The sequence below is a fragment of the Coffea arabica genome, chromosome 9e, assembly GCF_036785885.1.
Source record: "Coffea arabica cultivar ET-39 chromosome 9e, Coffea Arabica ET-39 HiFi, whole genome shotgun sequence".
Lineage (NCBI taxonomy): Eukaryota > Viridiplantae > Streptophyta > Magnoliopsida > Gentianales > Rubiaceae > Coffea > Coffea arabica.
In genome coordinates this window covers 8,338,380-8,351,675 of record NC_092327.1, presented here as the reverse complement: position 1 = coordinate 8,351,675, position 13,296 = coordinate 8,338,380, and the positions used below count along the sequence as shown (strand labels likewise).

General features: G+C 37.3%; 2 protein-coding genes across 2 annotated transcripts; both read left to right on the top strand.

The window, feature by feature from the left end:
• The first annotated feature begins 9,357 nt into the window (after positions 1-9,357).
• LOC140014587 (uncharacterized) lies at positions 9,358-11,181 on the top strand. The gene is made up of 3 exons (XM_072065647.1): positions 9,358-9,379; positions 9,471-10,220; positions 10,634-11,181. The coding sequence occupies exons 1-3, from the start codon at positions 9,358-9,360 to the stop codon at positions 11,179-11,181; spliced, it is 1,320 nt and encodes a 439-aa protein (XP_071921748.1).
• A 537-nt stretch (positions 11,182-11,718) lies between these two features.
• Positions 11,719-12,785, top strand: LOC113710017 (uncharacterized). The gene is made up of 3 exons (XM_027232866.1): positions 11,719-11,829; positions 11,902-12,121; positions 12,211-12,785. Exons 1-3 carry the CDS (start codon positions 11,719-11,721, stop codon positions 12,783-12,785), a joined length of 906 nt encoding a protein of 301 aa, XP_027088667.1.
• The last annotated feature ends 511 nt before the right edge of the window (positions 12,786-13,296 follow it).

The window sequence follows — 13,296 nt, the reverse complement described above, 5'->3', positions numbered from 1 at the left end:
ACCCTGGGGTACGCCCTAGGGGGAGGTGGGGCCGTCACAGTTGGTATCAGAGCTTAGGCTTCAGATGTCTGTAGTGTATCCTAGGCTTGAAGTTTAGGATGCCGGACTGTGGTTTTGGTCTGAAATATTAGTGATTTTTGCGGGATGTCTCGACTTGATTGGTACAAGATGGAATGTCGAGGACGACATTCTTTTAAGGAGGGGAGTTTGTGACGCCCCGAAAGAATGAGTGTGAGAACCCGGAAATTTTCTAATTTTCTAGGGTTTATTTTATTTAATCGCCCGCCTTTTCTACATTTTCTTTATTAGAAAAATTCCCCAGATAAAGTTTATGAGCAAAGATAGTTTTAAAATGATTTTTCTAGTATCGGTTAGTTTTTGAGAAATTAAGAGCGTATTTCGAACGTGGGACCCGCAAGTGCGGTAAATGCATTATTTTTTTGACAACTTGTTGGAATTTTGTATTAAGTGATATTATTTTACAAAGTGTTAAGATATTTGTATTGGAGAGACAAAAAGATAAGTTTTAAACCTAAAGGTGACAAGTGTCACCATAAGATTTAGTCTTGAGTTTGACAACTATTCATAACTTTACCATTTAATTAAAATTGGCCAAAAATCTCTTCATTTTGCAAGCTTCTTGGCCGAATTCTCTTGCTCAAAGAAAGAAAGAAAAGCTCTCAATTTTCTAGTCTCCAATCTTGCCCAATCTTTCAATTAAACCGATTAATCTTCCAATTACTCCATAAAACCTCTTAGTTTGGTGGAGTTGAGCTTGGTTGTGAAGTTGTTTGGAAAGCTAAGGTGACTAGTTGCTCTAGCTCTTGTATTGCTAAGGTGAGTTGTGAAGGACCCCTCTCCTTCCTCCAATGATGTTCAATTCATGATTGGTGGTGGTATAAGATGCACTTTTATGGATTATATCTTGATTTTGGTTGAATTGATGAAGTTTTATAATTATTGGGGATTTTTCTGTTTTCATATGGATATGATTATGTGGTCATGTATGATGATTGGAAATGATATTTAAGGAAGTTAGAAGGTGGAAAAAGTGGATAATTGCAAGCAATTTCTGTTTTGGAAGAAATCTGGAAAATTAGGGTTCTTGGCAATTACATTCTGCCCGAATTTATATCTCCTAGTTAGAGGCCGAATCGGCCTTGGCTTAAAACATGAAAGTTGTAGGTAATGATATTTTAGAGGTGCCTACAAAATTTCAGATCAATCGGAGTACCGTAGAATGAGAAAAGACGAAATTACTATTGCGTTTCTGGTTTTACCCGAATGTAAGAATTGCGCCTGTAATTGGTTGTTTTGGCTGGAATTGCTTACGAATTGGTTGTTGAGGTCTTCTGATGAAATTTATCCCTGTTTCTTATCTTTCAGCTGGTTTTGGAATTTCTGGATTTGGACTTGGATAGCCTGCTTTATGATGTTTCCGCTAGAATGCGTTCTGTGAATCTGTTTTTGTGATTCTGGTATGGTATCTTGCATTTTTGACCTGGTTACACTCGAAACTGGGTTGAGTGACCTTCTGTAATGTTGTAGCCCTGTCTTTTATATTTAAAACGGTGTATCTTCCACCTTCATCCGACAATCTTAGCGTCTTTGGTACCATTACCGCAAAATGACGTCCAAAACTATTTTTCTGGTTTTGAGCTTAACTTTCATTTCCGGACTTTTCCATAGCTTGACTTGTACTAGTACTCCTTGGAGCTTGCTGAATGGCTATTGGATGAACTTGTTGTTGTGTGTGTACCTTTGGGTTGGAATGAGGAAATAATGAAGCCATGATGGCTGGAAAAGTTAGTAAATTCAGGGGAAGTGCTGTCCGAACTTTGAAGGGATTTGTTTGCATTGAGTTTGTGATCTAAGACTTGGATTTGAGCAAGGCAATGTTATATGCTGGATGATTTCGGAGCCGTGGAGGTGAGTGACCCTAAACTATTTCCAAAGTACTTGTGAAATGTTTCTTGCATTATTTATTCGATTGCATATCATGCGTGCTTGCATGTGGATTCATGACATGATTTGGCTTCAATGAGTTCTTGCAAAGTCTTGTGCTGGACACCAACGTCTCCACCTTGTTTATGGTTCATGTTCATGTTTATCTGGAGCTCAAAAAGGGGCTCCCTCTTCATGTTAATGTTAATGTTAAATGATCTATTTGAGCGTTGGGTGTTCAAGTACCATGATTTCACTGGCTCACGAGAGCAAAAGACGTACATTTGATCTTTGAATCATGACATCATCGAAATGCATTATTGTGAAATATATTTGATGACTGCTTTTACTGGTTACTTGCTGAGCTTTTAGCTCACCCCAAAACTATTTTATTCCCCTCCACAGGGCTCAAGGCGAAGGAAGGCTTGTAGTACTTATTCCTGTGATCAGATGAATTATCTCATGTGTACTTTGAATTTGGACTTCCTCTTGTATAATAGTTGGATCATGGATCGGAGTGGCTCAGTGGAAGCATGGACGCTTCGCTTTTGATATGTAATTATTTATTGGAGAATTTGATGTAATATTTGAGATTTATCTTGTAATTCATTTGAGTTATATTGAGATTTATCTTATATTTGTTTGAGGACTGTAGTGAGCGACTGAGTCCCGGCGAGAGCTGGGCAGGCGGCCCGCCGAACCCTGGGGTACGCCCTAGGGGGAGGTGGGGCCGTCACAGTTGGTATCAGAGCTTAGGCTTCAGATCTCTGTAGTGTATCCTAGGCTTGAAGTTTAGGATGCCGGACTGTGGGTTTGGTCTGAAATATTAGTGATTTTTGCGGGATGTCTCGACTTGATTGGTACAAGATGGAATGTCGAGGACGACATTCTTTTAAGGAGGGGAGTTTGTGACGCCCCGAAAGAATGAGTGTGAGAACCCGGAAATTTTCTAATTTTCTAGGGTTTATTTTATTTAATCGCCCGCCTTTTCTACATTTTCTTTATTAGAAAAATTCCCCAGATAAAGTTTATGAGCAAAGATAGTTTTAAAATGATTTTTCTAGTATCGGTTAGTTTTTGAGAAATTAAGAGCGTATTTCGAACGTGGGACCCGCAAGTGCGGTAAATGCATTATTTTTTTGACAACTTGTTGGAATTTTGTATTAAGTGATATTATTTTACAAAGTGTTAAGATATTTGTATTGGAGAGACAAAAAGATAAGTTTTAAACCTAAAGGTGACAAGTGTCACCATAAGATTTAGTCTTGAGTTTGACAACTATTCATAACTTTACCATTTAATTAAAATTGGCCAAAAATCTCTTCATTTTGCAAGCTTCTTGGCCGAATTCTCTTGCTCAAAGAAAGAAAGAAAAGCTCTCAATTTTCTAGTCTCCAATCTTGCCCAATCTTTCAATTAAACCGATTAATCTTCCAATTACTCCATAAAACCTCTTAGTTTGGTGGAGTTGAGCTTGGTTGTGAAGTTGTTTGGAAAGCTAAGGTGACTAGTTGCTCTAGCTCTTGTATTGCTAAGGTGAGTTGTGAAGGACCCCTCTCCTTCCTCCAATGATGTTCAATTCATGATTGGTGGTGGTATAAGATGCACTTTTATGGATTATATCTTGATTTTGGTTGAATTGATGAAGTTTTATAATTATTGGGGATTTTTCTGTTTTCATATGGATATGATTATGTGGTCATGTATGATGATTGGAAATGATATTTAAGGAAGTTAGAAGGTGGAAAAAGTGGATAATTGCAAGCAATTTCTGTTTTGGAAGAAATCTGGAAAATTAGGGTTCTTGGCAATTACATTCTGCCCGAATTTATATCTCCTAGTTAGAGGCCGAATCGGCCTTGGCTTAAAACATGAAAGTTGTAGGTAATGATATTTTAGAGGTGCCTACAAAATTTCAGATCAATCGGAGTATCGTAGAATGAGAAAAGACGAAATTACTATTGCGTTTCTGGTTTTACCCGAATGTAAGAATTGCGCCTGTAATTGGTTGTTTTGGCTGGAATTGCTTACGAATTGGTTGTTGAGGTCTTCTGATGAAATTTATCCCTGTTTCTTATCTTTCAGCTGGTTTTGGAATTTCTGGATTTGGACTTGGATAGCCTGCTTTATGATGTTTCCGCTAGAATGCGTTCTGTGAATCTGTTTTTGTGATTCTGGTATGGTATCTTGCATTTTTGACCTGGTTACACTCGAAACTGGGTTGAGTGACCTTCTGTAATGTTGTAGCCCTGTCTTTTATATTTAAAACGGTGTATCTTCCACCTTCATCCGACAATCTTAGCGTCTTTGGTACCATTACCGCAAAATGACGTCCAAAACTATTTTTCTGGTTTTGAGCTTAACTTTCATTTCCGGACTTTTCCATAGCTTGACTTGTACTAGTACTCCTTGGAGCTTGCTGAATGGCTATTGGATGAACTTGTTGTTGTGTGTGTACCTTTGGGTTGGAATGAGGAAATAATGAAGCCATGATGGCTGGAAAAGTTAGTAAATTCAGGGGAAGTGCTGTCCGAACTTTGAAGGGATTTGTTTGCATTGAGTTTGTGATCTAAGACTTGGATTTGAGCAAGGCAATGTTATATGCTGGATGATTTCGGAGCCGTGGAGGTGAGTGACCCTAAACTATTTCCAAAGTACTTGTGAAATGTTTCTTGCATTATTTATTCGATTGCATATCATGCGTGCTTGCATGTGGATTCATGACATGATTTGGCTTCAATGAGTTCTTGGAAAGTCTTGTGCTGGACACCAACGTCTCCACCTTGTTTATGGTTCATGTTCATGTTTATCTGGAGCTCAAAAAGGGGCTCCCTCTTCATGTTAATGTTAATGTTAAATGATCTATTTGAGCGTTGGGTGTTCAAGTACCATGATTTCACTGGCTCACGAGAGCAAAAGACGTACATTTGATCTTTGAATCATGACATCATCGAAATGCATTATTGTGAAATATATTTGATGACTGCTTTTACTGGTTACTTGCTGAGCTTTTAGCTCACCCCAAAACTATTTTATTCCCCTCCACAGGGCTCAAGGCGAAGGAAGGCTTGTAGTACTTATTCCTGTGATCAGATGAATTATCTCATGTGTACTTTGAATTTGGACTTCCTCTTGTATAATAGTTGGATCATGGATCGGAGTGGCTCAGTGGAAGCATGGACGCTTCGCTTTTGATATGTAATTATTTATTGGAGAATTTGATGTAATATTTGAGATTTATCTTGTAATTCATTTGAGTTATATTGAGATTTATCTTATATTTGTTTGAGGACTGTAGTGAGCGACTGAGTCCCGGCGAGAGCTGGGCAGGCGGCCCGCCGAACCCTGGGGTACGCCCTAGGGGGAGGTGGGGCCGTCACAGTTGGTATCAGAGCTTAGGCTTCAGATCTCTGTAGTGTATCCTAGGCTTGAAGTTTAGGATGCCGGACTGTGGGTTTGGTCTGAAATATTAGTGATTTTTGCGGGATGTCTCGACTTGATTGGTACAAGATGGAATGTCGAGGACGACATTCTTTTAAGGAGGGGAGTTTGTGACGCCCCGAAAGAATGAGTGTGAGAACCCGGAAATTTTCTAATTTTCTAGGGTTTATTTTATTTAATCGCCCGCCTTTTCTACATTTTCTTTATTAGAAAAATTCCCCAGATAAAGTTTATGAGCAAAGATAGTTTTAAAATGATTTTTCTAGTATCGGTTAGTTTTTGAGAAATTAAGAGCGTATTTCGAACGTGGGACCCGCAAGTGCGGTAAATGCATTATTTTTTTGACAACTTGTTGGAATTTTGTATTAAGTGATATTATTTTACAAAGTGTTAAGATATTTGTATTGGAGAGACAAAAAGATAAGTTTTAAACCTAAAGGTGACAAGTGTCACCATAAGATTTAGTCTTGAGTTTGACTACTATTCATAACTTTACCATTTAATTAAAATTGGCCAAAAATCTCTTCATTTTGCAAGCTTCTTGGCCGAATTCTCTTGCTCAAAGAAAGAAAGAAAAGCTCTCAATTTTCTAGTCTCCAATCTTGCCCAATCTTTCAATTAAACCGATTAATCTTCCAATTACTCCATAAAACCTCTTAGTTTGGTGGAGTTGAGCTTGGTTGTGAAGTTGTTTGGAAAGCTAAGGTGACTAGTTGCTCTAGCTCTTGTATTGCTAAGGTGAGTTGTGAAGGACCCCTCTCCTTCCTCCAATGATGTTCAATTCATGATTGGTGGTGGTATAAGATGCACTTTTATGGATTATATCTTGATTTTGGTTGAAATGATGAAGTTTTATAATTATTGGGGATTATTCTGTTTTCATATGGATATGATTATGTGGTCATGTATGATGATTGGAAATGATATTTAAGGAAGTTAGAAGGTGGAAAAAGTGGATAATTGCAAGCAATTTCTGTTTTGGAAGAAATCTGGAAAATTAGGGTTCTTGTCAATTACATTCTGCCCGAATTTATAACTCCTAGTTAGAGGCCGAATTGGCCTTGGATTAAAAAATTAAATTTGTAGGTAATTATATTTTAGAGGTGCCTACAAAATTTCAGGTCAATCGGAGAAACGTAGAATGAGAAAAGTCGAAATTACTATTGCTATTCTGGTTTTACCCGAATGTAAGAATTGCGCCTGTAATTGGTTGTTTTGGCTGGAATTTCTTCCGAATTGGTTGTTGAGGTCTTCTGATGAAATTTAGCCCTGTTTCTTATCTTTCATCTGGTTTTGGAATTTCTGGATTTGGACTTGGATAGCCTGCTTTATGATGTTTCCGCTAGAATGCATTCTGTGAATCTGTTTTTGTGATTCTGGTATGGTATCTTGCATTTTTGACCTGGTTACACTCGAAACGGGGTTGAGTGTCCTTCTGCAATGTTATATACTGGATGATTTCGGAGCCGTGGAGGTGAGTGACCCTAAACTATTTCCAAAGTACTTGTGAAATGTTTCTTGCATTATTTATTCGATTGCATATCATGCGTGCTTGCATGTGGATTCATGACATGATTTGGCTTCAATGAGTTCTGGGAAAGTCTTGTGCTGGACACCAACGTCTCCACCTTGTTTATGGTTCATGTTCATGTTTATCTGGAGCTCAAAAAGGGGCTACCTCTTCATGTTAATGTTAATGTTAAATGATCTATTTGAGCGTTGGGTGTTCAAGTACTATGATTTCACTGGCTCACGAGATCAAAAGACGTACATTTGATCTTTGAATCATGACATCATCGAAATGCATTATTGTGAAATATATTTGATGATTGCTTTTACTGGTTACTCGCTGAGCTTTTAGCTCACCCCAATACTATTTTATTCCCCTCCACAGGGCTCAAGGCGAAGGAAGGCTTGTAGTACTTATTCCTGTGATCAGATGAATTATCTCATGTGTACTTTGAATTTGGACTTCCTCTTGTATAATAGTTGGATCATGGATCGGAGTGGCGCAGTGGAAGCATGGACGCTTCGATTTTGATATGTAATTATTTATTGGAGAATTTGATGTAATATTTGAGATTTATCTTGTAATTCATTTGAGTTATATTGAGATTTATCTTATATTTGTTTGAGGACTGTAGTGAGCGACTGAGTCCCGGCGAGAGCTGGGCAGGCGGCCCGCCGAACCCTGGGGTACGCCCTAGGGGGAGGTGGGGCCGTCACAGAAGTAATCCCTAAGATACGTTTAACCAGGCCGAAAAATGTTAATACATCATTTTTTAGATGCACACGACCTTTGTGGACCAAGTTGTAAAAAAACATCTCATGTAACTGCGACTCCAAACAACTCCCCAGGTTTGCCGATTGTATTTTGGATCAATTCCAGCACTAAATGAAACCCAAATGTATTATTAAAAGCCAAGGCTGATGTTTTATACATAAATAAATAGGCGCTGCCCCAAATGTTTGCTGTCAGGCCCCCTGTCGACATGGCAACACATAAAAAACCTCAGGTTGTTCCGCAATTAGTAACTTAAAAACTTTTGTCTAATTCCAACTTATATTTCACATATCTTATGCTAATCATATTCCAAATTGACACTTATAGATCAACCAGTGATGTGCAGTAGCTGTACTACCCTGTTGACAGATGCTATCAATGATATACCAAGCATAACTATTGCCGAAGGTAACACTCTAATAGAAAGTAGTCACCTATTCTACGATAAATTACATTCTAAAACAGTAATCACTTGCAATTCTTGATTTAGGATCTTCATCTTCATCGGCTATGAACACTAGGAAACCCTCCACTCGAAGCAAGATATTGACGCAGATGACGGGTTAAAATTTTCATATATAGAGAGCACCTGCATTTTATACATATACCCCAGAAAACTAAACATTAATAAGAATGTGTTGTTTCTAACTATATCAAAATTATTGATTAGTGCCAGCTTCTGCAACGACCAAAGAAACTACAAAGAATAAGCAATCTGGATGACATAAACAAGGTAAATAAACATTTAAGAAAAGTGTTTCTAAATTGGCTGAATATAAGTGCCTAAATCAAATTTTATTAGCTCTGTGACTAAAGGAACTAAATTGTTATCCTTTATTATCTTAGAAGCTGATACTTTACCTAAAGTAGATGACTGTAAGTATTGCAGGGCGAAAAAATTCTTTTCAGAGACTGCTAATTTTTGCTGCTCAGATGGAGAAGTAGTGTTGAAAGAAAATAAGCTTCCAGATATATTGATTGAATTGTTTACGGGGCAAACTGAAGAAGCTTTGTGTTTTAGGACATATGTAAGAACCTATAACAGCATGTTTTCTTTTACGTCATTCGGGGTTCACTATGACAAGTCATTGTGTAAGAGGACAAATGGGATATATACTTTCAAGATACAGGGACAGACTTATCACTACATTAATCAACTTATACCTCATGGAGGATCGGGGATGTTCTTACAACTATATTTCCATGACACTGAACATGAGCTTGTGAATCGAATGGCATTTTCTGCAAAACTCAGCGAGAACGTGGTCTTAAAGCTCATAGAAGTGATGAAAAATAACCCGTATGCTTGCTTCTTCCGAAGTTTGTGTCATGTCCCTAATTTAGAATCCCATCAAATAGTGCTCAAAACTCATTGTGATAGTGATCAAAAGGTGTTTAACAAGCCAACTGTATCTCAAGTAGCAACGCTTTGGGTAGAGGGTGAAGGTGCAGAGCAAACATATTCGAGGCATATTCAAGTGTACACTAATGGTGGAGAAAGCCGTAGAGTTCAATACTATTATGGTTGTTACGATCCTTTGTAGTATCCATTATTATTTCCCCTAGGTGAAACAGGGTGGCAACCAGGAATTAAGAGATCAGGGACTGGGAACCCAAAAAAATGAAAGAGACGGACTAAACATTATACAGATAATGCAACTTTACACAATTTCAAATCTGCCGACGAAATGATACAATCTGAGGAACAAGGTCAGTAAAACAGCCAAGATTAAAATTTTATCTATTACCACTACGTTTCAGGCAAGTAACTAAATGTAACTTTTATCATTTTATGCATCAGTTTTCAGCAAATTTGAAGACTCAAAAGAATATGTGTCGATGAGGGAATATTATGCATATAGGTTTCAGATAAGAAAACAAAATACACCTAGTATTTTGAACACTGCTCGATCATTCCAGCAGTATGTAGTCGACATGTACGTGAAAATAGAAAGACAAAGGCTTGACTTCCATAGGAAGAGACAGAAATTAATAAGAACTGAACAGCTCCAAGGAGTAATGGACTCTGTTGTTGAAGGGGAGGCTAAGGGCTCGAATCTTGGCCAACGAGTGATCTTGCCAGCTTCATTTATAGGAGGACCTCGGGATATGAAAAGGCGTTATGTTGACGCCATGAGTTTGGTACAAAAGTATGGAAAGCCTGATCTCTTTTTGACAATGACTTGTAATCCTTCATGGCCAGAAATTAAAAAAAATATGCTGCCAATAAATGAATCACAAAATAGAGTTGATCTATCTGCTAGAGTGTTCCACGCAAAACTTGAATTATTGAAAGAAGAGCTCTTTAAAAAAGAAATTTTTGGAAAAGTTGCAGCCTATACCTATGTTGTAGAATTCCAAAAACGTGGATTACCCCATGCTCATTTCCTCATCATTTTACACCCTACTTCAAAACTTTACTCAACAGAATCATATGATCAAATTGTATCTGTTGAATTACCTGATCCGGTGGAACACAAACATTTATTTAAAATGGTCCGAAAACATATGATGCATGGCCCATGTGGTGACAAAATGCCTGACAATGTTTGTATGCAAGGAACTACCACCAAAAAATGCAAGAACAAATATCCTAAAGATTGGGCAGAGAAGACATTGCATGGGGAAAACTCTTATCCAACTTATAGGCGACGAAATAATGGAAGAAAAGTCTTTGTATGAGGTCATGAGTTGGATAATCGATGGGTTGTCCCATACAATGCATATCTCTTAGCAAAATTTAATTGCCACATTAATGTAGAAATCTGCTTAACAATAAAAGTGGTGAAATATACATACAAATACATATACAAGGCCATGACAAAATTCATTTCTCTGTCAATTCTGAAGCTAAATCTTCTGAAATAGATGAAATCAAAGAATATCAAGCAGCAAGGTGGGTTTCCCCTGTAGAGGCAATTTGGTGAATTTATAAGTTTCCCTTGTTTGATATACATCCTGCAGTCATCCATCTTCAACTCCGCTTAGAAAATTATCAATCATTAACTTTTAAGGATGATGATGATCTCCGAGATTTGATGAAAAACAAGCATGCAAAAAAAAGTATGTTGACTGAGTTTTTTAGAATGAATGCTACTGATGAAACAGCAAAGAAGCTAAAATGCACCTACAAAGAATTTCTTGAATACTTTGTATGGTACCCTGGGAAAAAGTTATGGGAGGTTAGAAAAGAAAGAGACTGCATTGGGAGAATAGTGACTGCAAACCCAACAAAGGGAGAGCGATATTTTTTAAGGCTACTGCTGCTAAATGTGAAAGGGCCTACGTCATTCAATGGGGTTAGTGCGAGCACATTTCGAGAGGCTGCAATCATGAGGGGTTTATTTGAGTCAAACAATCCTCAAGAGCAATGTCTAGAAGAGGCAACACTATTTCACATGCCTTATAGTTTTAGGAGGTTATTTGCTACATTATTAGTCTATTTCCCTCCTGCTGATGCTAGATCATTATGGTTGAAGTTTAAAGGCTCCATGTCAGAGGATTTTGCCTAATTACCCTACTTATCGGCTTATGAAAAAGACCACAGGGTCCTTCATGAAATCAACAAGTTTTTAGAGTCAATGGGAAAGAACATCAATTCATATTCTTTAGTTCCCAGAGTGTTGAAATTTGATCAGGTTGACAAACGTACAAGAGATACAATGAGTGAAATAAGCGTAAAAGTCAGAGAGAATGATATATCTGCAATATCATTATTGAATAAGGAGCAAAAAGCAGCATTTAATTTGATTATTGAAGCTGTCTTTGTGAAAAGTAAGGGCTGCTTTTTCGTTGATGGCCCTGGGGGAACAGGGAAAACATTTCTATATAGAGCATTATTAGCGGAAGTAAGGTCAAAAGGATACATAGCATTAGCCACTACTTCATATGGAGTTGCAGCAGCTATACTTCCAGGAGGTCGAATTGCACATTCCCGTTTCAAAATCCCGCTAGATATGAACCCAAATAAGATGTGCAAAGTGAGTAAACAAAGTTCATTAGCAAAGTTACTGTAACGAGCAAAATTAATAATTTGGGATGAAGCACCGATGACACATAAAGCTGGAATTGAGGAAGTTGATAAATTATTCAGGGATCTAATGGACAGCTCCGAGATATTTGGATCAAAGGTCATTGTTTTTGGAGGAGATTTCAGACAAGTATTGCCAGTTGTTGTTAGAGGGTCAAAAGCTTATTTTTTTCAGTCCAGTTTAATAACATCTTATATATAGCGCGAACTCCAAAAGATACAACTGAAAGAAAATATGAGAGCAAAATCGGACCCCAATTTTACAGAATATCTTCTTCGTATCGGCAATGGAACTGAACCAGTTATATATGATGAAAATGTTGAGATACCTGCAAAAATGCTCATCAGATATACCATTGAAGAAAAATCTTTAACTGCTCTAATCAACACAGTGTATCCAGATTTTTCAATTTTTGTTGGCAGTAATTTTTCAGGAATCAATAGAGCTATCCTCACTACAAAAATGATTTCGTAGATGAAATCAATGATACCTTGATCCAAAAATTCCCAGGAGATTCTTTTGATTATATCAGCCGTGACACATGCTTAGATCCTTCTCAACAAGCCATTCTGGAAGATTTCATAAACAACCTCATGCCTAATGGTTTACCTCCACATCGATTAATTCTAAAGCAAAATACACCAATTATGCTGCTTCGGAACATTGATCCACCTGAGGGACTATGTAATGGCACTAGACTTTTATGTAGATCATTAAAATCTAATGTAATAGATGCTATTATAAGCTCAGGTGAATTCAGTGGAAAACAAGTCTTTCTCCATAGGATTTGCTTTAGAGTTGAAGATGATCCAAATTATCCAATCTCTTTTGAAAGGATACAATTTCCTGTAAGGCTTTGTTTTGCAATGACTATCAACAAAGCTCAGGGACAAACTTTAGACTTTGTTGGTATTTATCTTCGTGAGCCTGTATTTTCACATGGCCAGCTTTATGTTGCCATTTCAAGAGCTAAAAATAACAATTCTAGCAAGATCCTTATACGACCTCCTATACACGATATTACCTTGGACAATTTGACTGCAAATATAGTTTACCAAGAAGTTTTGCACTTAGCTAATGCATAGTCTTATTAAACATATTGTTTAAATGCACCTGTTGTATATACATCATGTCCCAGTATTATATTAACATAGTTATTTTCCCAGCTATTTGCAGCAATACTACAGAGAAAAATGGACAGCAACTTGGTACGGTTCTATGAGATCAGCCTAGAGTGAAGTGATTGGACTACAATTGGCCAAGTCCTGGAGAAGCGGAAACCTCAAATTTCAAGGAAAGGAACTTCCTATAAGAAACTGGTCTTTGTTGATGCTGAGGTAATAGTTAGGCATCTACAATTATTTACTTTTATGTTACTCTTTCCTATTCACAATTTGATTTCTACATACCAATAACCCAACATTCTAGCTCAGAATCAGAAAACTAATTTTGATTTGCAGTAGAATTACACTCACTCTAGACTTTGTTCAGTCTTATCGTAGAAATTTGGATTAAAGTTGACAACAGTTACCTAAATCCTCATACTAGAATATGAAAAAACCAAAGAGTAATCAAAATTTTAAAAAAATACAGGAA